The following is a 25,371-nucleotide window of genomic DNA, read 5'->3' on the forward strand; positions in this document are numbered from 1 at the left end:
CCAACCTGACCAGCACCTGACCAGCAGGAGGAAGCAAGAAGGCAGACACGAACATTGAATTCATTTGGCTAACAGTTGGCATTCCGTATTCCTAATGGGGACATAATCTCGCTACTTTAACAAAGGATCATGGTCAGAAAATACATCCTATTCGTTGTTTTCTTGCAGTGTTTTATTTCTGGGATTGACAACAAAGGTGAGGCGCTTTGAGTTGTTGCGTGGTCTGTCGATGGAGCAGAAAAATTACCTCGCTTCTCTTCCTTGATGCACAAGCCAACAACAATGACGGGGCATTTAGGAGTTTGTTAACCATTAGTTCTGCTTGTGTTATCTTTTCTGTTTTAAAAGGACGTAATTTATTCTAAGAATAAAGCAAAAAGGCTTAAATATTGCTCTGTTCATTTTCCTTTGGGTGTGTGTTTGATTTACTTGTGTCCTGAGAAGGGATGACATTAGGTCATCACAGAATAATTTCTCAGTATTTACAGCTTGTCGTTGTGTCCTCTTTTCTTCCAGATGTATTCAATGGGATTACATCAAAACTTTCCAAGTACTCAATTGTAAATCCCCAGGTGATTCACAGAAGTACAAGGAGCATCCACAGCACGGCACAATCAGAGGAGGTAGAAACCAAATTTGACTGTCTTTTTAACTGATTATTCAGTATGACAGCATTTAACAGTGCTTTCTTGTTGTATTTAGAAACAGAGAGATGAGACAATATCGTACGCACTCAACATAAACAACAAAAAACATGTCCTTCATCTAAAAAGGAACAGGTAAGTGCAGAATTAAATCACACTGATGTTATTGTAAGACCTTGTTTATGCTGCATATGAAAGATCTCTTGCATTTTTCCTCTTATTTTCAGAGACTTCTTACACCCCAAATTTGTCCAATATTCACGTGACGCAGCTGGTAGCTACAACACATCATATCCAAGACCTCATGTAAGCTGAAGATTGTGTATTCTGATTTGGAAGGCTGGTTTGAGCATTTTCCCTCAAACCTGTTTTTACTTCTCTTCTTCCAGGTGCATTGCTATTACCACGGAGAGGTTGAAGGATATGAAAATTCAGTGGTAGCACTCAGCACCTGCTCTGGCCTCAGGTTGGAACATTTTTATTTCAAACCAGTTAGATTAGGCGGGTGCTGGTTTCTAATTCCTCTTTTGTGTGACAAAAGGGACGAGAGCAGGACTCCGATTCAGTGTTAACACTTGTTGACCTTAAGTTTTGTCTGATTAGATGTTTAACACAGTTCATCGCGTACAAAATCAAACCGAAAAATGAGATCATGCACCCATTTGCCATATTATCATATATGTGTGTTGAATTCATGGGGTGTGATCAGTCCAAACCTTCAAAAACTGATCTCCATCTCTTTGTTCCTCAGTAAGTTTTGCCGTAACACAGATTTGCAGCACCACATCCCTGCTTTGATGTAAAGCATTTATCTATCACTACATCTGATAATTCACTGCTTTCCCGCAGGGGTGTGATCCTCCTCGGAAATGAGACGTTTGGACTTGAGCCTGCACCACAGTCTGCCACTAATGAGCATCTTCTGTACCTGCTGAAGGACATTCGGTCCGAGCCCGTCACCTGCGGGGTCGTCAGTGAGGCCCAGTCAACGCCGAGCCACGAACCCTTTGAACCCGGCCAATCGCTGACTTCTCTGCTACGGGTAAGGATTCTCTGTGTGTTCACTTATATTTATTGTGTAAACAGGTTTTAAAATGAAAAGTGGATGCAGCTCTAAGCGGCTTTTCCCTCCGAAACTATTTGTTTTAACAGAGGAAGCGAAACTTACCACAAACCAGTTATGTGGAGCTGGTGCTGGTTGTCGATAATCTCAGGGTGAGTTTTCACAATGATTAGCTTTTTTAACTTGTAAGTCAACACTTTTACTTTACTCACTGACTCTGTAGCTTTGAAATAATTAATAGCAGTCCTTGCATTATTTAACACTTTTCTTGTTCATTTGGTGACCAGTACAATTTCAAACAACAAAATGAGACAGCGGTACATGAGGAGATGGTGGAGATGGCTAACCTACTGGATGGGGTGAGATTTTTAAGTTTTTTGTAAAAGAAAACATGCTAATTTCTAATGTAATCTAATTGTGCGAGTGTACTGTGCTGCGTTTTATGATGTTCTGCTTTTATTTTCTGTTCCATTCCAGTACTACAAACAGCTGAATATCCGCGTTGTGTTAGTGGGCCTGGAGATTTTTACGGATAGTAACCCCTTCAGTGTGGACGGCTCTGCAGGAGAGGTGCTGGGAAGGTTTGTTAGGTGGAGGAAGACGACTCTGGTACCAAGACTCAGACATGACCTTGGTCAGCTCATTGTGTAAGTAATGTGTACTTTTTTTTGCTTTTTTCCAGCAATATGTACCTTCAAATTATATTTCTCAATGGAAGCCCCAAAGTCTGAAATGTTCTGAAATGGAAAGCACAGTTTGTGACTTGTATCTCGGTCCACAGTGGTCAACCCCGGGCGTACGAAGGAGGCGTGTTAGGTATGGCCTTCGTTGGAACGGTCTGCTCTGTAACGACCAGTGGAGGGATCAACGTGGTTAGTTTAACTCTCTTTTAACTCCTAACACCAGTTGACACTATGGTGCTTTGGCAGCATAAGCTTTTGCATAGAAACTGATACCATCTATATTATTCATGGGACAGTATGGGAGGGCAGCTCCTTCTCACACTCTGTAAAAAGCACACTTCTAGAACAGGTTCTACTTGAAAGTAGTCCTACCCCATGACAAGGCAGTTTTATTTTGGTAATTAGATTCCTTGCATTTTTTTGCTCTGTGATGTGTTCAAGTGTCTTTAATATTCTACATCAAAGTACAGATAAGGAGCTTTAGGTTACTTTAAGGTGTCATATGTTAGTTTGTTCTAGAATTTATGTTAGAAAACAAGATGGATTACCAGTATTTATGTTGTTCACAGGTTAATATCATTCTAAATTATTATTATTATACCTAATAATAAATAATATAAAGTTAAATTTTTATTAACTTTAATTTCAAATTCAGGATCTTATTTTTAAACGCCAGTACTAAATGTATCCAATGTGTTTTTTTGCAGTACAGTGACAACAACTTGGCCTTTATCTCCACTGTGGTGGCCCATGAGATGGGCCACAATCTGGGCATGAATCACGATAATTCGCGCTGCAACTGCAATGGAAACAGCTGCATCATGGGAGCGAGTGCAACGTAATACATTTTCCCACAAATGATGGATCCATATTTTGATGATATAATTGTGCTTTGAACAAGTTTCCTTTCTTTTTTTTCTGTTCGCTGTGGTGAAAGTTGTTAATGTGAGATCTGTCCAAATGGATATGTCCATTAATGGTTTATCTCCCTGCAGTGGTTCCACTACTTTCAGCCGCTGCAGTGCAGAAGACTTTGAGAGGTTGGTTGTCCGTGGAGGAGGTGTGTGTTTGAGGAATCAGCCTTCCCAGACAGATGTCGTCGGTATTGCTGAATGTGGCAATGGCCGACTGGAGGACGGAGAGCAGTGTGACTGTGGCCAACCAGAGGTAGAGTACTGCCAGTCAGACAGTCACACTCATAGGAAATAACAGAACTCCATGCTATTATGTATTGCACGAGTCTAATAAACGTTAATGCCTTTGATGATGGTTTTCACAGCTTTCGTAGGGATAAATTCTGCTTATTTGGAGGTATATCAGATATGACAAATAATAAGCAAATAATGGCTGATCGGTGTATATACCAGATACTATTACAGCAGGAGGCAGTGTAAGTGTCCAGTTATCAAATATGAGACCGTGTAATCCAGTATTTTGAATATAAAAACAATATTTGAAAAATAATGTTGTTTAGAAGGACACTGTGTTTGCAAGTCAGGAAGAAGTTTTTGGTGGAACACAAATGCACAAATGTGATGCATTTTACACAGTAGAGCCCCTTTATGCTTAATATGCTGTTGCTGTGTATTATTCCTGTTGTTTTTAGTGTGATGGTAAGCATAGTTTTTCCTTCTTTTGTTTCTTACAGGAATGCGATAATCAATGCTGTGATCCTGCCACATGTACATTCACACGTGGGTCCACTTGTGCTCAGGGAGGCTGCTGCAACAACTGTCAGGTCTGCGATATTCTGGACTTTAGCTGAGGTTATAAAGCTTGGAACTGCACTGCATAAGTTGTGCTTTGGAAAATATTCTGAAATGTGATGGTTTTCGATTTTAGATCCAGGTTGCTGGAACGCCATGCAGAGAGTCTGTCAACACCTGTGATCTTCCTGAATTCTGTAAAGGCAACAGTCCATTTTGTCCCAATGACTACTATGTCATGGATGGCCTGCCCTGTGAAAACAATGCTGCATACTGCTATGAAGGCCGCTGCCAGACATACGATTACCAGTGCAGACATCTATTCGCACCAGGTACATTCAATGACCATGACTGATACATTTGGGTCATTAAAGTTTTTGTACTTTTGGGTAGTTATGTGCATGAGTTGCACCCTGTACCATTTAAATGTACTGAATAATAAATCTGTTTCTGTGATAGTCTGTGGATAATGTAGTCTAAAATACATTGACCAGAGGAGGCAGCCATCACCTAGAAAGACATGAATTCACTTCTTCTGTCATTAACAATTTATCTTTGATATTATTTTACTCCTTTGCAGATCCTGCAAGAAAGGCAGCGGATATTTGTTTTTCACATGCAAATGTCATAGGAGACAAATTTGGGAACTGTGGAATCACCAGCACAGGAAACTACATAAAATGCACTGTAGCGTAAGTACTTAAGTTTTAAATCTCTCGTTAATAATCATTAGATGTTTAACTGATTCAATGATGGATTTTATATAAAGTCTGTAACTTTGGGGAAAAACAGTTGTCGTGTTGCATTTTCAAATTACCCGTCTTGCACATATAATTGAGCTATAATCCACTAATATGGATACAATTGCAAAAAAATCTTTTAAAATGCCAAATCCTCTTATTAAGCTTAATCACAGCTTTACAACATATATCATCCTTATGATGGTTATTTTATACAAGATGATATGATGCAACTTTTGCATGTCAGGTACAAGATATATAGCTTTTAGCCTTCTATCATATAACTCCTTAGCAACTCTGGGAATTGACCGTATTCTTTTGAACCTGTGCCACAGAAATGCCATGTGTGGGAAGGTGCAGTGCACGGATGTGGACTTGTGGAACCCTCCTGATGGTGCCACAATCGGCATCCAAATAGTTGAAGGGTCAAGTTGTGTCAATGCAGACTTCAACCTTGGCACAGATGTGCTTGATCCTGCCTACGTCAACCCTGGCAGCCCTTGTGACAAAGGAAAGGTGAGCAGACTGAAGGATGGAAACTATTTTGAAAAATGTCCATGCCAAAGAGAAGGAATGTAACCAGGAAACAGAAAAAGTGACTCACTGACTTATGGTAATTGCATCAATAAGTTATGTTTTCTCTTTTAGACCTGTTTGGACTTTCAGTGCGTGAACGCTTCTGCTCTGCTGCCCAACTTAGATTGTGAGGCTCAAACCACCTGCAATGGCCGAGGGGTAAAACTGCATTTCCTTTACTTTCACTTACCAGCCGATAAGGGCACGTCTGACTTTCTTGTTGTAATGTCTTTTTCAGGTATGTAATGACCAAGGCAACTGCCACTGTGATAATGGGTGGGCACCACCTAACTGTGACAGATCGGGGCAAGGTGGCAGCATAGACAGTGGTCCTGTTCAGATAGGTAGGTTTATATTCAATCTGCTGGTTTCATTTTCAAACTGAAGTACACATCAAGTCATTTCCATGTATACAGTTCACAGAGTCATCAGCACTAATCGGAAAAACGTTTACCAGTTAGAAATGATGTTCTTCACATGCATCCCTATGTGTACGGTAACGTAATACAAGACCATGTAGCCTACAGTAGTCCTTTATCAGAGCTTCATGTTACTCATATATTAATCATCCTGTCTGCTTGGCATGACTGTGGTAGCTTGTGTTGTGGAGTCTGTATGAGAATGGTCGTAGATAATTTTGATCGTCTTGACAATCTATCCATGTCTACTGCATGTGTGCAGTGGACATCGTTTTTGGCATCCTTTCTCCAGTTCTGATGTATTTTTGCTTGTCCTATTGTATTGTCATGTCTCTGAAATGGTTAAAAAAATCAATAAATCACCAATGTCTGTGCTGGTTCTCAGTCATCCAAGTTGTGGGAATCGCGGGAGCTTCAATAGAAATCAACTGGACTTCTCTTTTAGGTTCTTGGAGATGTTTCACCTCTCATCCAAGAGGCTTCTTCAGTTCTAACTGGCTGATTGGGAGTTTTATAGTCACTCCAGCTTACATGGTTAAATGCCCATTAACGGCCCAGGACTCGTGTGACTCATGGTGTGAACTGTTATGAAACCAAGTGGTTGAATGGTAATCCTGGTGGTGGAGCTGCCAGTCAGCCAGAATCAGCGATGAGATGAGAGGTGAAACGTCTTCAAGAACCGACAAGAGAAGTCCAGTTGATTTCTACCGAAGCTCCTAGAATAAATCCCTGGTATATTTGTAGGTAAACAAGTACAACTACATGTTGACTTCTTAATGCAAATGACACTTTTAAATATCCATACATAATACTCTTTGCCTCAGACTACTCCCTCAGAAACGGCCTGTTGATCTTCTTCCTGTTGTCGGTTCCTGTTCTGGTTCTCATCATTCTGGCGATGCTCTACATCTATAGGAGAGATTCCCTGGAGCCCTGCCTAAAACAACGAAGCCATAAGTAAACATCGGCTCATGTTAAAAATATATACACATATAAAGATATTTTAAAGGTTGATTCATATTTTTATTTTTAAAAAATTATGTTGGTTTTGTCTTTTCCAGGTCACGAAATGCTCGAAATGTAAATGCACAGCCAAACCACAATGTTCAAACAGACGTCACAACCCATCCTCCAGTACGGGTCCCTCCTGTTAGGGTAGATATGCTTTTCTTAATAACTGGCACTGCAGAGAAAGCAGTGCAGTGTTTGTTTGTAGAGATTTTCATCAATAATGGATTCACGAACTTAATCTATGAATAGAGTATGTCCATGTTAAGGTTTAGGTATGTTTTTAAAGAATGGCTCATTGTAAGTTGTTTTTCCTTTTAATTCTAGCCTGGAAATCCACCAGCTACCTCAGCTCCAAGTTCTGAGTATGAACCGATTTTAACTTCACTCAATAAATATTTCCTTTATACATAAATAGAAGCTGAAACTTTAATTAAACAAGCAAACTTGTGTAACTGGTTTTAACTGAATGTAACCACAACCTATCAGTTTCAGGTACGGAGAACTGGACTACTGGAACACAAACAAGGTCCCTGTGCAATCACCAGCTCCTACGCAAGGCCCCGGGGTGCCCAAACCAATCCCTCCAAGACAAAAACAAGTGTGATTAACTTCTCTTTGTGGCATATTTTTAGTTGTATGGTGAGTGAGTTGACCACAGTTCAACGCAGTATTAACAGATCATTTTAAAACGCTGTGATGATTATTCACTGTAACCTGGTACCTGCACCTTCTGTAAGATTGGATGTAGTATTGTGGTGGTGGATGAGGCTGGAAAATACTTAATGGAATATGTTGGTTTTATTAAATCATTGTTTATCACACTTTAGATATACAGGGGAAAACACTTCTGTATCTTGTTCTATTATGGGGTTTTTTTTTCAAAGTATTTTAAATATTTTATGAATTTTGATTCTGTGGATGTTAATTGTAATAAAAAAATATACAGTTTGTACAAAGTTTATTATTTTTATTGTAAAGTATGCTTTTCTTGCCCTTTTTTAATTCTTGGAGTGTGTTAATAGTACATGAAGGGCATAAACTATGCAGGTGTCAGATCTAAACATTATGCAAGAAAATGCTTTAGTAAGTGGCTTTACTTTTCGCTTTGTTTTTCAGCGGTGCCTCAAGGGAAATGTTCTCACCTTGTTTCTTCTGTTTCGGCAGTTTAGCCATTTGCATTCACTGTTCACCTAAAGGATAAATGACTTTAACCTCCATGTTCTTGGGCGTTGACAATATGCAGCTTGTTTGGGATGTGTAACCAAAGAAACCAAAGAAAGTTTTACTTATAAAACAAAACCACCTACACCTGGCTGTTCTAAAACCAATTGTTCAGAACCCTTTTGGTATGTGAAGTCAACCTAATATCTCTCAATAACTTCGAATTGTGGTTTTATTGTTTTAATAGTTGGGGTTTTTCGAGTTGAAGTTGGAAATGTTTTACAATAAGTTAATAAAGATCACAAATGTTATTCCCAAGAGCTTCAGCTTCTTCTTTTTTTTCCAAATACAAGAGTCCTGTTGACGATCTCACTGTTAACTTGCCCTGGTTGACTGAGAATCTATACAAACGTTATCTCTCGTTTGTAGAATAGTTGGTGACTATGCAGACCCTATCTCTTGGAACCCTTCAGGGATTTTGACTTCCAGGTTTGCAGCCAGTGTTAAACAATGCCCCTTTGTATTACATCCTTTTAGTTTAGAAAAACAAAAAAAACATTGTAGTCTGGTTTGGGACTGCTCCCAAACTGTGAAAGTAATCCAGGGGACCTATTTTCTCCATTTACTTAGATATATGGTTACAAGATGTGTTGGATTGAGATGATAATAGTGGGAATTGCATCAACTTAATATTGTGTGTACTTTAAACTCAAATTTGTTGTTTTTGTAAGATTTTCATATAGTGTATGTAAATACACAACTGCAGTAAAAAAAAAAAACTTTATTAGACGGAATTTTGTTGTTGAATGAATTGTTTTCTTAAAAAGTCACTATATTAAAATCAAATCTAAAAAAAAGTAAGCTACAATTAAAAATATTTAGATTGCAGAGGAAAAAATGTAGATTACTGGGTGAAGGTAATTTTAGTAGAATCAAAAATCAAAATTTAAAAAATTATGCAAACTATTAAGTTGCGTTATTTATTTATTTATTTATTACAATGATAACCCCGGTATTTTTTGGCATAGAATGTGTGCTTTTTGAGTTGCTTCCATAGACTGTGTAATAAAAATATTTCTAAAGATAAATAAATGTATCTTTCTTATACAGTCTGTCGTTGCTTCACTTTGTGGGATTCTATTTTGAAAAGAAGTCACGTGTTTCACCCACGTGATTCTGACGCGGCACAATGCGGAAATCAGCTGTCAACACACCTGCATCCATGGAAATACAGCACAAGAGCTGAGTTTGAAGGAGGCTGTCTGGTAGCTCATGGCAGCAAAGGAGGCCGGGAGTGTCGCTCGGGCTCCGGCTTGTCTGTGTGTCCTCTGCGGGCTGCCTGCCGCCGGGAAGTCCACTCTGGCCCGCAGCCTCCTCAGCAGCGCCGCACAGCTCGGATGGAGAGCCACGGTGGTCCCGTATGATGACCTGATCCCAGAGGAAGCTTTTCGGACCAGAGTGGAGGAGAGTGTCCAACTGCAAGAGATGGTAAACACATCAGAGCTGTCAGTTCAGGATCTAAACTGGTTTCTAATATCAATATCTTCTTCTGTATAATCTAATCTATAAAAGAAAGTAATCATATTGGTGCATGTTTTGCGACATAACTGTGACAATGTTTTTCAAGTGATATAGCGGTCGGACTCTAAAATTTACAGAACTTTTCTACCATACCAGTGTTGTTTGATGTTTCATTGATTGGGAAACTCTGTTTTTCTTCTCCAGCACACTGAATGGAAATCTCACAGACAAGCAGTGTTGCAGTGCTTAGAGCAGTTCTTGAAGAACCCTCAAGTATTTGTAGAGCTACCAAGCAGCTCTCAGATCAACAGCGTTGCTTGGGAACAATGCATTCAAGCCCTGCAGCAGCCTGAAGGTTCGAAGTCTGACCGGGCACCACTTCTCTTTATTCTGGATGACAACTTCTACTATCCAAGCATGAGATATGAAGTGTGCCAACTTGCCAGAAAGTGTAAGAACTCTTTGTCAACAGAATATCCCACTAACCAACATTATACTGCTTAAATGGTGGTTGAAAGTTGTCCTCTGTCGTTTCAGATTCGCTGGGTTTCTGCCAGGTCTATCTACAGTGTGGTTTGGAGTCCTGCATCAGCAGAAACCAGAGCAGGTCTCAACCCATTCCCACTGAGGTGATACTGGATATGGTGAAGCGTTTGGTGTTTCCAAATCCACAGAAGAACTCATGGGAGATGAGCAGCATTTCACTCAACAGCACAGACGATCTATTCGAATCTGATATGTAAGACAACAGAACAAGCACTTATTAACAGTCATTGCTGAAGTTCACTGCATAAAATCTCGTTTTTGTTTGTTGCCTCCTACTCTCCCTGTGTGATTCATCCTCAGCCAGAGGGTGATGGAGCTGATCTCCTCCGCACTACGTAACCCACTGAGCCTAGCTGAGGACAACACTGAACAAAAGGTGTGTCATCTCAACTCTGCAGCCCATGGTAGAGAAATTTAAGCACCTAGCTACAGAGGAGGGTAATTGTTTGTTTCATACAGGAAGCTGACCGTCTGAAATGTGCAACAAGTGTCGTCCACCAGGCTGACCAGGCCTGTCGACGCCTCATCTCCGAGGCTATGAAAACTGCCAGAGGTCAGTGTTGAGTTTCATAAATATTAAATATCCACATTCAACTGAAGACATGATCATCTCAAGTCAAGCATAATGATCACTTTGCTGTCCTAATTCCAGAAAATCATGTCCACTCTGAACACATGAGGTCACTGGCCGCGCAGCTGAATGAATCCAAAGCCACATTTCTTCATGACCTGCGGAAACAGTTCCTTCAGGAGGCACCGTTCACTCAAGAAGAAGAGATCGACGTGGAATGTGTGGTGAAAAAAGCAGTGGACATTTTTGATGAAAAGAAGAAGGAAATCCTGTCAAGAATTATAAATGACCATATATGACTAGATTTTTAACAAATCGTATGAAAAATTGCATCAAACTGAATGCTCTGCATGTAATTAAATGTTTTTTTGGGGACTTTTATATTTTTTTTACACCATTGTGAAACTAAACACACAAAATGCATTTATAAGTTAATTATTTTATTTAGGAAGTAAAAACCTGAAAGAAATGTTTACAAAAAATAAATAAAGAATTCTCAAAATTCGTTGAAAACATCTACATTATTGTTGCAAATATGGTATTTAAAAGTAAAGGGCTATTTATTATTCTCAAATTCCCATTTTCGGTGTGTAATAAGATAATCACATACAAACAAGATATCTGGTAGATTAATTCTTTAGACCAAGATTTACACAAACCAGAAGCTACGAACATCACTTCACAATACACGTAAAAGTGTTGGGGTTACACCCAAACTTTAAAGTATCTCAACATCAGCTACTGTACAAACAGATGGTGGCTACAGTGAATTCTGATATGTACTACAAACTGGTATGTATAGTACCTCAAGACAATTATAAATATTGGGGATAAGAGTTAAAAGACAATAATGAAATGTACTTTAAACATGATTGATTCATTTGGCTGACACATTATGCAGTCTTTAAGATGAGGTGTAAGTTTAAAAAAAAAAAAAAGACAAGATTGTAAGAAGTCTGTCTGGATACAAACTTTGTCTCTGAACATCCCACAGATGACTGAACTAAAATGGAAACTTTGGTGTAAAATTAGACCAACAAGCAACGTACTGTACAGACAGTGGTCAAAATGACAGATGAAGAGCTTTGTTGTTACTACAAAGCTGATAAAGCTTGTAATGTTTGGTGTTAAATGCTGTTTTGGTGTTGAAAATTACTTAAATATAGCCATTTATATGTTTGTGATTTACTGCAAGGGTTGAGTGAATCCATGACTCACTCGAACGCCGTCAGACGTTGCAAATCCAGAAAACTGCAGTGCAAACACTATACCAAGGAGGACTGCAGTCAGACAGCATTGTCTAACACTGACTGTGAAATGCTGCAGACACTGCTGTGTTGCAAGATGTTTCAGTGGTTTTGTACCTTCACAACTAATATGAAAAGCTCACAGTTGACAGCAACGTAGAAATGCAGTAAAGCAACAGTATAATGTACTTATTGACTGTAAAGTAAAAAAAGTAATGAACTATACATAGCAAAAATATCAAACCTAAAACATTGTCACCATGTTTAGTTTCTATACTGTATAAACAATATATTGAAAACACGATGCATCTATGCTGCACAGAATCACTTTTTATGTTGGCCACGGGCAAAATGGCATGAAAAATCATATTTGTCTATGCACATATGACCACAGATGTTGCACTGGAATGGATGTTCATAGCCATGGCAGCCCATGTGAATAGTGTAGAGGATATTGTCAGAAAAGTGAATATCACAATGCTGGCATTTATGCAAAAGCTGTTGGTCGGGCACAGTCAGGGTAGGGTTGGGCGTGCTGGGCTGGCTGTTGCTAACACTAGCAGCAAGAATGTTCATGTTGTTCTCAAAGCCGAGGCCAGGAACAGGACTGCAGCTCCCCTGGCCTGAGCCAGGAGATTCCTTTTTAGGTGGTGATGTCTGCACTCCATTAGTACACACTGCAACCTGTTCACTAGAAACATGCTGAATGAGAATGGGCTTCTCATCTTTGAAAGACTCCCTGTCTGGGGAAACAGGAGTCTGAGTCTCAGGGTGAAGGTCGGTCAACTGGCCGGCAAGTGTAGACAGCTGGTCTAGTGGGTTTTTAAAAGTCAAACCATTACCACTCCTGTTGCGACTTTCACTGTCATCCATCTTGGGAAGGTTTTTAAACTCACTGCTGTTCAAATGGTGGATCTTGTGAGACAAGTCACTCAGATAATCCGATTTTGGCAATACCATGGAGGGAGGGTTGAAATTAATGAGGAGTCGCCGGCTGAAGCCCAGCGAGCCTGTCCTCTTCTGCAAAGCGCTCAACATCCTTTTGTTGGAGAAAGGAGAGCGGACGACCCTGGTGGGCAGAAGCTTGTGTCGCCGCCGGCGGTGGTGCGATAGGTTGCTGCGGTCGCTACATCGAAAGGCGCAGAGGTCACACTTGTACGGCTTCTCTCCAGTGTGTGAGCGCATGTGGGCTTCCAAGTGGCGCTCGTATGCAGAAGCAAATGGGCACAGCTGGCAGCGATGAGGCTTTTCTCCTGGGTGAGGGAAAAAATAGTAGTTATAAAACTGATATTACTAAGCATACTTTACTGTGATGAAGTAAACAGAGGGTAAGGAAGGGGGTACAATCTAGTATGTGTACTACAGAAGGCATTATAAAAAACAAAGTGAATACACTTCAGCCAGTGCTGTCTATGCCTTTTGTGAAAAAAATGAAATGTAACAGACATATACAGTACAATATAGTGTAGCAATTTGGACTATTTCCAGAGAACAACTAACTCATTATTGCTACACCTTCCTTGATAACCCCCCGAGCCACTGCTTTATCAGTTTGTCAGCACTATGCCTACAGTGTTTAAAATGCAGAGATAACACTGACCTGTGTGGATGCGGATGTGTTCTATTAAGCGAGCCATGCCTTTGTTAGCATAGCTGCAGTAGCTGCACTTGTACTTTCCATCGCAGGTCCTCTCCAGGCCATCCATCTGGACATCCGGCCCGTCCTCCACTGGCAGGCTCACCTCCACAGACGGGGGGTCCAGACCATTTTGCTCACACCTCGGGGCAACTGTAAATAAAAATAATGAAAAAAAGAAACAAGGAGCGTGACTTTACTGTTTGACCGTTTACTTATCAGAGACAGAACGTATCCCTTTGTTGTGTATTGTGCGTCCTCCCCACCGGCTTGAAACGCCTCCGCTGCCTCTTTCTCTCCACAAACAGAGCCTGAGATCATGTTGACATGCTGGGTTTGCTGCGTCAGGTATTCTTGAAATTCCTTCACAAAATCCACAGGTTCCGTCTTTATCTCTTCCATGTTCCCTCTTCTCTATTGAACCTAAAAAAATAAAAATTTTATTAGTGAGACGACTGTTTTGATATCTAACAGCTGGTGAGCTGTTGTAGCTAGCGGTAGCACACTAATCTGTATATAAAATACCTTAATAGCTAGCTTAAAGCTATTAGCAGCGGCGCTAACGTCACCTAGCTATCTTAGCCTTTACGGATTTTGAAAATAGTTTTAACACTCATATTTAGCATAGTTTAACATCTTACCTTTCTTTGTCTAAACAACATTACTGTTAATCAAACAGAAGAGAGATAATTAATCAGCTACAATCGTTACTCAGGGAACCTGTGATTGCTTCCGTTGTTTACTGGTACGTCTGTGTTTAGTTTTCACCCAAACGCAACTGTTGGCTTCAGTGACCATCGGAGAAATTACTATTTCACTGTCATGCAGAAAAAGTTAAGGACGCTTTTCAAAGACGTTGTACAACTTTTCTCTGTTTGCAGCTTGGCAAGACTTCCCAATTTCGTCTCTTGCGCATTCCATAAATAAGAATAGGAAAATCACATCTTTACGATAAACGTGCCAATATTACACCCCGGAAAATGTAGGTGTTGACTTTTACGTAAGGTTATGAAAGGTAGCATTAGCCCTCTGCTGGAGACACGCATTTAAACGTTTCGTAACAAACCATGGCTGCTCCGTTGGTGAGGATTTTCTCAAAGGTGAGGCTGGATGTTATGCGATTGTTCATGTAGTTTACTAGTGTTGGAGGTTTTTACGCTAATTTCAATGCATTTTCCACTGTATCAGTCATTTACCCTTGAATTACGTAACCTGGCAAGCTCTTGTTGATATGACGTGATTAGCTAACATGCTAATGTTTGTTAGGGCACAAGCTACCTCGTTTGGTCACACAGCAGGTTTGTTACTAAATTAATCGTTTAATTGATTAACTGACAACAGCAGCGTTAGACATAACTGCCTAGCACTCAGTGAGAATGTGTAACTACCCAAAAACGGAAGTATTTAATGTTTTTATTGTTGTTTGTTTTCAGTCTTTCAGACAAATCTCTCGACCATGGGGGACTTGCCAGGCTGCATGGAGGTGCAGTTCCAGCAGAGCTGCCCCAGATGTGGCTTCAGACCACGCAGCTGCCTCCTCCTTCCCTCCCCTTCAGACTTACTCAGAGGAAGAAAGCATGATGAGGGAAGCAGGTGAGCAGAACTGTTTTCACGTTGCTGCAGACGGCTGGTGACACAAATTCCTAAAGCACTAAACATCTGTCTTGTTGTTTGACAGTGAAAAAATATGCGCAAGAGCGCATCGCTCCATTTGTGTCAAAGATGGATGAAAATTCTGAGATGGATGAGGAAGTGATCAAATCCCTCTTTGAACAGGGTGTATGTAATTCATTTAATAGTGATTCAACAGATGTGTCATTACAATTAAATCACTGTGAGTTTTCTAGTTTAATCCTATGACTAATTTTCTTTTCTTTTATTATTATTATTATTATTATTATTATTATTATTATTGTAGCTCATGGGCATTGAAATTGATCCAGAATATGGTGGCACTGGCTCCACATTCTTCTCCTCCATCCTGGTCATTGAAGAGCTGGCGAAGGTGGATCCGTCTGTGGCTGTGCTCTGTGACATCCAGAACACACTCATCAACACACTGTTTGTCCAGCTTGGTACCCCAGCTCAGAAAGAACAGTACCTCAGCCGGCTGTCAACTGACATGGTGAGCCATTTCACATTGTAGCTTAACAGTGGACTCTCCAGTGTCCAGTATTGTGGTGTTTTTCTCATTGCACTGCGTTTGCTGTAATGCCATCTTCCATCTCCTCATATACCTGTGACAGGTTGGAAGCTTCTGCCTCTCTGAAGCAGAGTCGGGGAGTGACGCTTTTGCTCTGAAAACACGAGCTGAAAAACACAAGGACTATTACATAATCAATGGATCCAAGATGTGGATCAGTAACGCAGAGCATGCAGGTGTTTTCCTGGTGATGGCCAATGTGGATCCGTCTGCTGTGAGTCACTGCTTATGCTTCTATTCTCATTATGTTCTCTAGAGTCTGCCAGTTGTGTCTCTTTAAGGCTGATATGATAAAATATGATACATTTTTTAAAGTTTATAATGTGATGACACATTGACTTGATTTAAATTTTTTTGACTAAAGCACAATGTATTTTCAATGAGGAAACTTGGTTTTCTCAAATAAAGCTCAGTTGGTGAACATTAGAACAATCCAAAACAACAGCAATATAAATTCTAAATTTAAAAATGGTAGGCTGAAATCAAGATCTATGTCACTCAGTTTCAGCTAAAGCTGAAGTTTATAAGCAAATCAGTTTTATCATATATTCTGGGGATGTTGTATTGAATTGGGTGGCATTGTACTGCTGTGCATTTTACCGTGTATTGTCCACTCTCTTGTAGTTTGTGGTGATACTGTTTGTTACTGAAATGTGTACCTCTGTGATGCACTAAAGCAAACACAAACTATCCTCTGATTGGCAGGGATACAGAGGAATTACCTGCTTCATTGTGGACCGGGACACTGAAGGGCTCGAGATTTGCAAGAAGGAGAACAAGCTTGGCCTGCGTGCGTCCTCTACCTGCCCGCTCAACTTTGACAATGTCAAGGTGCATGCAAACACATTGTGTTGTCTGATGTCAGGCAAAGTACAGACTGTGATTTCTACTAACTTTCTGCTCTCTTGTAGGTACCGGAGAAGAATATTTTAGGAAAGGTCGGCCACGGGTACAAGTATGCTATTGGAATGTTGAATGAGGGCAGGATTGGAATTGCAGCGCAGGTAAACTATGAGACATTTTTGTTTAAATTATGTTCTTTAAACAAGCTAAGCATGTGCCATCATAAATTTTAAAGAGTAAAATGGCAATGTAGCACGTGTTATCTCTGTGTGTTTCAGATGGTTGGACTTGCACAGGGTTGCTTTGATCACACTGTTCCTTACACCAGACAGAGGGTGCAGTTCGGAAAACGTATCTTTGACTTCCAGGTTAAGATCCATAATAGACTCTGTTCTTCTACATAACACCTTGGTGATTGTTCACATTATTCTGGAAGCTGTGCATTGTTCAGTGGGCTCTTATGTTGTTATGGTACTCTGTATTCCAGGGCATGCAGCACCAAATAGCTCACGTAGCAACACAGATTGAAGCCGCCCGACTGCTGACGTACAACGCTGCTCGTCTCAAGGAAGCTGGGAGACCTTTCATTAAGGAGGCCTGCATGGCTAAATACTTCACTTCAGAGGTGAGCTTCTGGACTCATGGACTGTGATTTAATACAAGGATATTTGTGGACCTGTTAATGTACAGGTGAGGTGTCAAATTAAAGGAAAAACCAGCATAAAGTCTTCTAGTAAGGAGATGCATCAGTTTGTTGCCACCAGAACAGCCTGAGTGCACCTTGGCAGTGATTCTCCAAGTCTCTGAAACTTAACTGGAAGGTTTTAGAACACTCCTCTCACCTCATTTTGTGTTTTAATGATGATGGAGGAGAGCACTGTCGAACATTTTGATCCAAGAAATCCCTTAAATGTTCAACTGGGTTAACATCTGCTGACTGTGAATGCCATACCATATGGTTTGCATCATTTTAATACTCACTGAGCCACTAGATTACCCCTCGTATCTCATGGATTGGCGCATCACAATCCTGGAAAAGATCATTCGTTCAACCTTTATTCAAATTCATATTACAATGAGGTATGAACTCCTCATTTGCAATGTAGTCGAGTAAGAAAGTAACAGATGTAGGCACACAAAGAAGGAACTTGAATAACAATAAAACTTTAAAGGGCAAGGTTGATATAATAATAAAAACGCTAATTACCACATTTAAAATTTAAGAACCAATGAATCCACTAAAACAAGAACAGCTGGAAGCTAAATGGAAGGTTAAATTAAAAACCTAAATTGTCCTAAGGGTATAAATGAGTCAAGCTTTAGATTGTTCTGCAGGTTATTTCAGGTTGCAGTTGCACAGCGAGTAAAACTGGATCCTTCAAGCTCAGTAGAAATGCCGACAACTGCTGCATAGTCCAGTCATTTGTATGTTAGGCGCCATCAAGATAGAAATTTCTCCTCACAGGATAAAGGTGATCAATCAGAGGAACTTTGTATTGATTTGCAGTGAAGCTTTCCTTTAAGCCGACAAGTGGACCCAAAACATGCCAGAAAATGTGACACAGAGGGTTCAGTTTCTTTTACTTTATTTTGTCATCTTGTGTATAGTTTCATGGTTTATAGAGTGAACATCAAGGTTATATATTTAATGATTATACATTTTCCTTGTAGTAGAACTTAGCTGTTTTATCAGTTTTGCATTTTCCTCTGATCCATACTTTGCTGTTGAACATTTACTACTCTCTTCATATTCATTTATTTACCTGTGCTATGTTATTTCTATGTTATCTGTGCTGTGTGGTGCTGCAATCTTGGCCATTAATCCTTGTCTGAAAACTATTTTCAGTTTCAGCAATGTAGATTATTATATTGTCTCTTGTTTTATCTTCATCAGATTGTATTTTTACACTGTATTAGGCCTTTTTTGTTTTTTTTTTCAATTGTAAATATGAGCAGTTTTGCACATTATTTCTTCAACTAGCACAATTTGTATGTTTATTGAACACTCTTTTGTACGCTGATTTCCTTATCTTTCATGAATGTAATACGTGTGTGCTACTGGATACCTTAAATTTCCCCAAGGGAATTAATAAAATATCTATCTGTCCATCTGTCTATCTAGGTTGCAACTCTAACTACATCTAAATGCATCGAATGGATGGGAGGAGTTGGCTTCACCAAAGACTATCCTATAGAGAAATACTACAGAGACTGTAAAATTGGTAAGTCTGACTTTACATATGTGCCACGACTCGGAACCACTCCACAAACACTGACTTGACATTGTTTGTGAGATTGTTGTTTAGATAAGATGTAGTTTATGTAACTGAAGCTGCACTGTGGGAAGGACACAACTCAGGAAGGCTGCAGGAAGGTCAGGTGTCAGTGTTTGTGATTGGACCAGAGTGGGGCGGAGAGAGGGCCTGATAGCGGTGGCTGTAATCGGACTCTGCAGGAATTCCCCTGTCCGACCCCTCAGAGTGCCATTATACCAGCACACAGCCAAGGAAGCTGCCAGGGCAAAATGTCCCTTTTCCTTTCATCACCACCATTTTGGCTCCCTGGTTCTCCAGGTGGAGCAGCAGCAGACTGAGCTGCATAATAAAGCCCCTTGTCTGCTGCTAGTGAAAGCTTCAGATTCATGTACTGTGCAGGAGAATTTGACAAATGGACATTGTTTTGTACAGCAGGAATTCATTCTAATGCTTTGTTTTGTCTCCTTCTGCAGGCACCATTTATGAGGGCACAACAAATGTCCAGCTTTCCACTATGGCCAAGTTCATTGATAAGGAGTATGACTACTGAAACCATCTAATCACAGAATGATACGCTGCACTTTGCTTTGTTTCACTCCATATTTTTTCCCTCGAAAGACTTCAGTGGAATTAATCCAGCAGCATCATGTTGCTGCATGTTACTAGAGTTTTGTAGGAACTTGTGTTCTTGTTAAGTAGTTCCTGTTACTGATGTTGTAGTTGCATTTCCCTGGCTTTTGGGTTAAAGTTGCTCTGGTGTAATTATATAGATTTATTTTTCTTTTAAATTCCATTTTCTTTCCATCACTTGTGTGAAAAGCAAGAAATAAGGTGGTTTTTGTCATTTGTAGATCTTTACCACCTCTTTCCCTTTTTTGTCGTCTTCTTATTGAGACGTGGTGATGAACTATGTAACATGTCCAATCCATATGTTGCAATATGAGGGAGGATATTTGAAAGATATTGATTGGGGATTTTTAGTGCCTTCTATTACTGATATCAGTAATTTTAAAATGCATTGTCTTTGCAGGATGCTCTAAATAACAGGTGGAATGTAAGAGTTCACACCACAAATATTGTACAGTGAGTGATTGCACATCATGAAATATCTGTAAAGAATCATCATTCAATAACTGTCAGTATTAAATGTGAAATATACTGTCGTGTCAGTCTTTGTTTCATGCGATTTCAGGTCAACACCAGGATCTCTCACTAGATGGCAGCATTTTCCTGAGTGACAGCAGCACTCTTGAGTTTGCTGCAGCTTCACACTGAAAGGCCAGTCAATTACCATGTCTTTTAACAGCCTGTCACCTCTAATGATATTTTATATCAATTTAATTATGCTGGTGCTTCAAATGAAAAGAGCCTGCCTTGCATAATTGACTCGCTGATCATTTTGTAGGTTAGACTGATTAAATTTCAATGAGTTACGTGTGCTGTGTAAAATAAAGTCTATTGTTTAAAACAACAGACAGGCTGTGTTCAAGTATACAGACCCATAAAAGTTATACCCATGACCCCTTACAGAGAATTACTGTTAAAAAGAAATAAAGAAATGTAAAATATGCAAGAGAGGATACAGTCCCAGAGATGGGCAGTGTTTTTCATAAGCTTAAAATAACAAGACTTTTATTTATTACATTGATTAAACTATATTTCAGTTCAGAAAGAGAGAGAAAATAACTAAAAATGAAGAACCAATAGAAATATTGATCACACTGTTTGCTGGATATAATAATGTGTGATGTTCTGTTTTCTGTTACTATAGTAATCTGTGATATCAGATTTTACTTAATGTTTACTTAATTGTTTTAATTTCACCTATTAATACATCAGATTTTGAGTGTATTCTGATTTTTCTGAGTGAAATTAGCTGAAATGTTGCTCATCCTCATGAAAATTCAGGATAATTGGAACATTCCTGACCAAACCCTGTCAAAGAAACCTCCACCAAAATTTCCATGGAGCAAAATATAATGTGTTGTTTATAGTTGTGGTTCTTCACTGATAGAATTTTTAGTCTGATATGTTAGGCTGCCTGTAGTGTGGGATGTAATTATCTATATATCCCTATACTTTAAATCTTCCCCTGAATCTGATAGCTGAGGATAATGTTGGTGCTTTAATACCTGAGTGAAGTGACAAGTTGAACAGATGTAGAACAAAATGTTATTAATATGATCAGTCTGATGATTGCCAAGATATTCCCAAAATCACTTAAACGACAAAAGGGAAACTCAGGCCCGAGTTTGCATCAGCGATCGAGTGTACTTTATTTTCCCCTCTGATCCATCCTGACTTGTGGAGGCCCCTAGTTAATGAACATAATCTGATGAAACACCACCGCTATCTGCTTTTCACTTTGCCTTGGCAAATGCAGCTCAGCTAGCCACTTTCTCCGCCCCCATCTTTAACACAGTTATGAGACCTCTAATTATGTAAAGATTCAAGTAGCTTTTCACAAAACACAGTGTTGTCCTTTAGAGCTGAAGAGCGCTCCATGAGCTGAAAGGACAGGCTGCATATTTGTAGGTTGAGCAAATGCAATTTGTTTGATTAGTTCTCTGCATCTGCTTCAAGTTTGGTTGATATGATGAACCTTAAATGCATCCCACATTTTGATTTTTGTGTTGTTAATTTTTAGACTCCCTTATAAGCAAATATATCCAAATAATGTGGGCAAAAATGTTGAGGTCTTTAGCCATCCCAGAGTGGCAGGTATACATTTTTGTGTGTTTTAGGATCTTCTTAGTGACATGTTTTATATCAAAATGCAAAGCTCATTTCAGAGACCAGCTCTTGGATTCAAGCTAAGTATCATCTTCTTCCTCTTTATTTTGCTTTTATTTTCTGCTAATTTTCGTCTAATATGATCACACTTGATTACATGGCTGTTTCACAAAGAATACAAACATAATTTGCTTAATCCAAGCACCAGCAGAACAGTTACAAGTGCCAGAAACAAGACTATTGTCATCCTCATGCATTAGATCACCTGCTGCCCCTGTGGTTTGCAGGCTTTTATACAAAGCTGATGTGAAAAGACTTTATCACGATGGTAAGCATTCAATTTGATGTTTGCCTGCGGCACTTCCTGACTAATAAAATTACACTGAAGTCAATGAGCTCCGGTGCAGGTGAAATGCACAGTGGATATTGCTTTTCTGTTGAGCACAGGTGGAACAGGGGATATTTAAAACGCAACAGATGAATGGAAGGTTCCACCCCAACATTTTAGCAGATTACAGAATAGAATGAATCAATAAATGTTCCACCATTTGTATATCTTTTTCGTACTTTAAGGGTTATATTACTTTTAAGTCAAATATCCTCATTTTTGTTATTGCACACATGCTTCTAGAGGCTTACATTCGTGCGTAAAATGTATGCGTAATTCTCGTAATAAGGCCAATGTGCTTATGCTCCACGTTTAGGTGTGATTATCTCTGGACCATTTATTCAATTTACTGACAGGTGATTGGGGCCCGTGCACGCCCTCCCCAAAAACCCCGAGACATTTTCCTCTTTAATCTAATTGGATGATAAGTGGGTGCGCACTGCTGCGCCCGGAGCCAAAACGCTTGCGCGGCCTTTTTTCTCTGGAGTCTATTCTCGTCACAGCCCCTCGCGGTTTCATCTCAAATCCCATTTGCTATTGTACCTGCCCAATAGCAGAGACCGAGCGTGTTTTAACTCGGATGGCATTTTTATTTCATCATTACAATCCGGCGCAAGTTTGACGCAGTGATCCCAGCGCGCTCACTGATCATCGCCAGGAAGAGCTGGACGCAGAATCGAGCTTTTTCTTCTGATTTCTCTCTCTCTTTTTCTTATTATTTCAACACAGATTCTAAAAACCAGAAAATCTGTTTCAGGTGTTTTTCCCACTTTGATAAATTTTGATGGTGATCCATATCGGGCAGTAAACGGTGATGGCAGACTCTGATACGCAAGAGACTCGCCAACCCGCAAAAGACTCACCGTTCTCCATAAAGAACCTGCTGAATATTGAAGACAAACCCACGAAGCCGAAGACCCTACTCGGCTCGTCCAAGGGCGTTTTTGAAGGCAGCTTCTTCTCTCGGTTCGGTGACTTGTCTTTCCCTCGACTTGAGTTTCCCACTCAGAGAATTGGACTATCGGCGCAGTATTTGGAGAGAGCGTCTACCTGGTGGTACCCATACACGATTGGGACGCATTTTAGGACTGGAGGTAAATTATTGTTCAAATTTTACACAAGAGAATCATTGAGTTCTGGCCTGGAAACAAATGAATTGATTTTAGAGCAAAAAAATGGGCCTTTTGGTATATTTAGTATCACAATGAAAGTACGTGTTTTAATTCAAAACCTTAAATTAATTAAATATAAAAATTTTAACTCAATTAAAACGCATCCTCCATCAATAAACTGAATATCCAGAACGAATTAAAATACATAATTGTGACTCCACCATTCAATGAATTAAAACACAGAATGTTATTGTTGTGAAATATTTTTTTTCTGCAGGTTCTGAAAAGGTCAACGTGAGGGAATCATCCCCGGCACCGGACAGGCGCTCCCCGGATCTCCAAAAAAGTGACCAAGATGCCAAAGAGGAAAGCGCCGACGACGACATCGCGCTGGATGAGAGTGACGCGGAAGAGCCAAAGAAAGAAATAGACCAAGAGGACGACTGGAAGAGAAAAACGGACGAGATGGACTCCGACAAGAAGACCTGTCGAAAGAAGAAGACGCGCACGGTGTTTTCCAGGAGTCAGGTCTTCCAGCTGGAGTCCACTTTCGACATCAAGCGCTACCTGAGCAGCTCGGAGAGGGCAGGCCTGGCCGCGTCCCTGCACCTGACCGAGACGCAGGTGAAAATCTGGTTTCAGAACCGAAGGAATAAGTGGAAAAGGCAGCTGGCCGCGGAGCTGGAGGCGGCCAACCTGAGCCATGCGGCGGCGCAGAGGATTGTGCGGGTTCCGATACTTTACCACGAAAACGGAGCCTCGGAGAGCAACGGGGGCCCCGCAACAAACTCACCGGGCAGCCAGTCCCTGCTGGCGTTTCCCCACCACATGTACTATTCCCACCCAGTCCCACTGCTGAGGCCTGTTTAACACTGATGGTGACAAAACGCGCTGTACATATGTTTTTAGCTAAATAAGAGTGATTCATTGAAAAAATAAAATTTTGTATATTTTGTAGCTTCACAATGTTAGGTCACATTATTATTATTATTATTATTATTATTATTATTATTATTATTATTATTATTATTATTATTATTATTATTATTATTATTATTATTATTATATGTAACCATTTTTTATTCTGCTGAAATGTCCTTGAGCAGAGTCCCATTTACAGCTTCTATAGGAAGAGAGGAACAAACCAAAATTACTGTTATTATTATTAATATTATTATTGTTATTGGTGAATCTTAAAAAAATGGGTGCATATATTTATTGTATTCAGTTGGGGGGTAAAGGAGGCTTGTTTTGAACAGGGTTTGCTGTCTATATGTATTTTACAGAGACTTGTGTCAGTGCTTGTAGCTAAAAATGTGGAATTTAATATTTTGATATTTTTGTGCAATACCGTTGGCTTCACAATAGGTTACCAGCCTTTGTCACCTATAGCTCAGTCTGAAAGACAACAAAATATCCTTTTTCTCTTTGTAACAGTGAGGACAATCATGTGATCCTTAAAAGAATTATCCTGAAAACTGCAGGTAATACAGGCAACAGTTTTTATTATGACGCAGTGTTTGGCAGTTATTTTAAAGCCATGAAAGAGCCAAAAAATAGCCTCTGTTTTTGTGTCTGGTTTTCTTCTGATATTGTTATTGAAATTCTGTATATTCTCTGGTCTTACACTCAGTAAAGATTTGTTCCAAAAAGAAATGTATTTATCCTTAATATAATTGTGATGTACATGCAAAACCAATGGGTTATTTAAGTCATGTTGTAGATTTTGAAACATTTGTGAGGATGAAATTATCTTTAATATTTTAAACAAGGCATTAAGTCCCATTGTGGGTCTGCCATCATCCAGATAATAAAACAGGGATCAGAATTAGATCCTGAGTTACTCATGGCCATCCTTCATAGACTGATGACTTGGACAAAAAGGGTACAGTTTAATTTCAGCAATATTTACGAACTGTTTTTTTTTTTTTTTTTTTTTTACATTTTGATCTTATAGGCTCTTATTAAATACCCAATGCTCTAATTATGCAGAAAACAATGTAAATATTCTAAAAATAAAAAACAATAGATTGTCTCACACAAATGGTAGAATTAGATGACCACAATTACAAGGCAATTCTGAATGATTAATTACCCTAGGAGCCAGTCTTGTTAATTTTTCATAAATTTAACCATATTAATATTGGGTTTAGAGAGTTGAATAATTATTCTTTATGGCTTGCGTTTGAGAAAAGGACTAAAATAGACCAGGCTACATTTGACCTGTTGGCTCAGGCTATAAGAGACTGTGTGTCTTTTGGATGTAAAGGGAAGCTATATAAAATAAAGTGGTCCACTTCACAGAATGACATA

At 39.6% G+C, this 25,371-nt stretch overlaps 5 protein-coding genes across 6 annotated transcripts; 4 read left to right on the forward strand and 1 right to left on the reverse strand.

Moving 5' to 3' along the window:
* Window positions 1-7: 7 nt before the first annotated feature.
* zgc:174164 (uncharacterized protein LOC570656 homolog) lies at window positions 8-8,321 on the forward strand. Its single transcript, XM_023290807.3, has 22 exons — window positions 8-196; window positions 517-623; window positions 703-779; window positions 872-950; window positions 1,034-1,110; window positions 1,494-1,686; window positions 1,797-1,859; window positions 1,995-2,066; window positions 2,185-2,354; window positions 2,489-2,579; window positions 3,098-3,228; window positions 3,386-3,557; window positions 4,039-4,128; window positions 4,233-4,428; window positions 4,677-4,788; window positions 5,172-5,352; window positions 5,485-5,571; window positions 5,651-5,756; window positions 6,656-6,788; window positions 6,893-6,986; window positions 7,167-7,204; window positions 7,329-8,321. The coding sequence occupies exons 1-22, from the start codon at window positions 130-132 to the stop codon at window positions 7,444-7,446; spliced, it is 2,454 nt and encodes an 817-aa protein (XP_023146575.1). The 5' UTR covers window positions 8-129; the 3' UTR covers window positions 7,447-8,321.
* An 859-nt stretch (window positions 8,322-9,180) lies between these two features.
* On the forward strand, window positions 9,181-11,146 carry LOC111582231 (L-seryl-tRNA(Sec) kinase). The gene is made up of 6 exons (XM_023290812.3): window positions 9,181-9,491; window positions 9,729-9,975; window positions 10,062-10,263; window positions 10,371-10,446; window positions 10,530-10,623; window positions 10,723-11,146. Exons 1-6 carry the CDS (start codon window positions 9,276-9,278, stop codon window positions 10,938-10,940), a joined length of 1,053 nt encoding a protein of 350 aa, XP_023146580.1. The 5' UTR covers window positions 9,181-9,275; the 3' UTR covers window positions 10,941-11,146.
* On the reverse strand, window positions 11,061-14,316 carry LOC111582230 (zinc finger protein Pegasus). Its single transcript, XM_023290810.3, has 4 exons — window positions 14,166-14,316; window positions 13,791-13,947; window positions 13,489-13,677; window positions 11,061-13,141 (listed from the first exon to the last, which is right to left on the reverse strand). Exons 2-4 carry the CDS (start codon window positions 13,924-13,926, stop codon window positions 12,213-12,215), a joined length of 1,254 nt encoding a protein of 417 aa, XP_023146578.1. The 5' UTR covers window positions 13,927-13,947; window positions 14,166-14,316; the 3' UTR covers window positions 11,061-12,212.
* A 119-nt stretch (window positions 14,317-14,435) lies between these two features.
* Window positions 14,436-20,296, forward strand: acadsb (acyl-CoA dehydrogenase short/branched chain). 2 transcript variants are annotated; one of them, XR_004849016.2, is made up of 12 exons: window positions 14,436-14,624; window positions 14,958-15,117; window positions 15,203-15,303; window positions 15,443-15,649; window positions 15,771-15,941; window positions 16,433-16,558; window positions 16,639-16,731; window positions 16,849-16,938; window positions 17,058-17,195; window positions 18,693-18,792; window positions 19,299-19,908; window positions 20,018-20,296. XR_004849016.2 is itself a non-coding variant. In XM_023290808.3 (11 exons), the coding sequence occupies exons 1-11, from the start codon at window positions 14,592-14,594 to the stop codon at window positions 19,373-19,375; spliced, it is 1,296 nt and encodes a 431-aa protein (XP_023146576.1). In that variant the 5' UTR covers window positions 14,436-14,591; the 3' UTR covers window positions 19,376-19,984. The 2 variants fall into 2 exon arrangements, 1 of the variants encoding a protein (XP_023146576.1); XM_023290808.3 differs by lacking the exon at window positions 20,018-20,296 and having other exon boundaries at window positions 19,299-19,984.
* A 1,801-nt stretch (window positions 20,297-22,097) lies between these two features.
* hmx3b (H6 family homeobox 3b) lies at window positions 22,098-24,972 on the forward strand. Its single transcript, XM_023290823.3, has 2 exons — window positions 22,098-23,040; window positions 23,336-24,972. Exons 1-2 carry the CDS (start codon window positions 22,761-22,763, stop codon window positions 23,926-23,928), a joined length of 873 nt encoding a protein of 290 aa, XP_023146591.1. The 5' UTR covers window positions 22,098-22,760; the 3' UTR covers window positions 23,929-24,972.
* The last annotated feature ends 399 nt before the right edge of the window (window positions 24,973-25,371 follow it).

Source organism: Amphiprion ocellaris, chromosome 18 (assembly GCF_022539595.1).
Source record: "Amphiprion ocellaris isolate individual 3 ecotype Okinawa chromosome 18, ASM2253959v1, whole genome shotgun sequence".
Lineage (NCBI taxonomy): Eukaryota > Metazoa > Chordata > Actinopteri > Pomacentridae > Amphiprion > Amphiprion ocellaris.